This window comes from Mycetomoellerius zeteki, unplaced genomic scaffold (assembly GCF_001594055.1).
Source record: "Mycetomoellerius zeteki isolate Tzet28-1 unplaced genomic scaffold, Tzet1.0 scaffold752, whole genome shotgun sequence".
NCBI classification, from domain to species: domain Eukaryota; kingdom Metazoa; phylum Arthropoda; class Insecta; order Hymenoptera; family Formicidae; genus Mycetomoellerius; species Mycetomoellerius zeteki.
The window spans coordinates 26,148-28,341 of NW_017257778.1; the positions used below are offsets into that span (position 1 = coordinate 26,148).

Genomic DNA, 2,194 nt, shown 5'->3' on the forward strand with positions numbered 1-2,194 from the left:
CCATATATCCCACCCCTATGAGATATGCGGCAAAAATACAAGGTTTCAAAAAGTTTATTTTTTAACATGAAAAATAAATATTTCGGATTTCTAATATTTTTTTCATAGTAGTAGACAGTACAAAGTTTTTACTGATATAGTTCGTTTACTATAAACATAGTAAATAATACTTAATAAATTAAGTTTTTTATAGGTGCGGCGTATATACCGGAGTTACTCTATGCATATTTGTTACTTTAACGGGTAATGTAAGATATATCTTGTATGTAACAAGGATTATTTATCTCACACACACACATTAGAATAAGCACGATACAATAAAATAATCCATGAGATTTTGAAACTAATAATTAATTCCATAATATTTACTTACTCAATAATTTTTACTTTTAAGGGGATCCTAAAGACGATTAGTCATATCGTAAATAGCACTTACACATAGATTTACATGTCATTGACACATCAGTATCACTACATCAGTATCTCACTTACACAGGCCACACATACACATAAATTTTCGTATAACAATTACGTTTTAATTAGACGTCTAAGTCCAATTTTTTAAGAACTTCACGCTGTTTCTTCATGCAAACTACTAGTCTGTGTGGATTACTATTTCATAAGTACAGATTGTACAGCTTTTATATGAAGCAAATGTTATCACGACATGACAGTTCTGGAGCACCATATTAGACTAAGAAGTGGTAAAGATCTCAATTTCAAAATTTTTTGTTGTTCTCAGCATAGACTCTACCTCACAGACACGTATTAATGTGTATACTTTAATCCCGAAAAAAAATTTTCAATCAATAAGAGAGGAAAAAAGTAAACAAATAAATCAAATAAAAGCAAAAATGAGTAAATTAAAATATTAAAGAGAAGCTTTTCAGAGACAACACAGGTTGTAAGTATATAATTATATATATATACTTTATTATAAAAGATAAATATACGTTTCGATGCTAATTTGGATCATCTTCAGTATAAACTTAATATTCACATAAAAAAATAATCATAAACATCGTCACGAATATCGGAGTAAACAATCGTCAAGATCAATGCTAATAAGCATCTTAAATAATGGAACATCGAAGAAATAGCGACGATATTATATAATAATATACTTACAGCAAGTAAGGGTATTAAGATCGCAGTTTTGAGATGGTATCCAGAGATCTGAGGAACCAGTGTCGATTTGTACTTTAAACTTCTGCGGTGGAGTTCCAATTGAGATAATGACATAATATGCAGCATTGTCGTCTCTAAATAAAGATTCCTTTATGATACCAACACTAGACCTCAAAGTAACTTGTCGATGGATGTCAATATTCCTCATAGTTTTTTTAATGGAGCCTTATATAATGTGCCTTATATAATGGAATTCTTAAAAAGTAAAAAAATATAAAGAAAACTCCATTATATAACGTATTATATGAGGTAACTGAACCTCATACGACTTAGTGCCCACTATTACATTTTTCTTTCGTTAGAACAAATTTGTTCTAATTACCGTTACAATATTTATTGCCAATGAACGTTTATATATGCTCACTTTAACAATGCCGTGTCGATCAGCACAAGTGCGGCAACTACTATGAAGAGTCGAAACATATTTTCCAAATTTTCTTAATAATTAAATCTACAAAAATTAAGGTTTTAGAGACAATGCAACTTTTTTTCAAATCAATCTACAATCAGAACGCACAATAAAAAAAGAGCTAAGTCAATCATTAAGTCTGCTTATATTCGAGTTTATATAAGTGTTTCTGTTTATGAGAAGATCAGAAAGACAAAAGAATGCGCAATGGGTTATAAAAGCAGTCTCTTAATAGTTCTTAACATTAAATTATCCAGATAACAAAAAAATGCGCGCACAATGATCTCATAGTGCATGCACGCGTGCTGGATTTTCCGCATACGTGAACGTCATGCGCCTGACAAATGTGTCCTCAATTGAGTGAGCCATATCTGAGATGATTCCTTTTGCCTACAAATCGATTGCCTATAGCAGTGCTTGCAAGAATCTGCACATTTCGAGCCGATTCCTGCAGGCACCGCCTCCTATTCCCCCACTATCGCTCGATGCTCGGTGGCCTTGGCGGCCTAGCCGCGGATCGCGCGCGCGGCGCTATGATTCAGGAGTGTCTCTATATCGTGGAACTACTGAGAGCGTACTTTCCGCCAAATCATTATT

At 32.8% G+C, this 2,194-nt stretch overlaps 1 protein-coding gene across 1 annotated transcript in view; it reads right to left on the reverse strand.

Annotated features, from left to right (window-relative positions):
- The window catches only part of LOC108729539 (lysosomal aspartic protease), a 13,823-nt gene extending 12,487 nt beyond the window's left edge, over nt 1-1,336 (reverse strand). The window contains exon 1 of the mRNA XM_018458704.1: nt 1,129-1,336. Coding sequence (XP_018314206.1) covers nt 1,129-1,336 — 208 coding nt within the window. The remainder of the gene's footprint in view (nt 1-1,128) is intronic.
- Nucleotides 1,337-2,194: the final 858 nt, after the last annotated feature.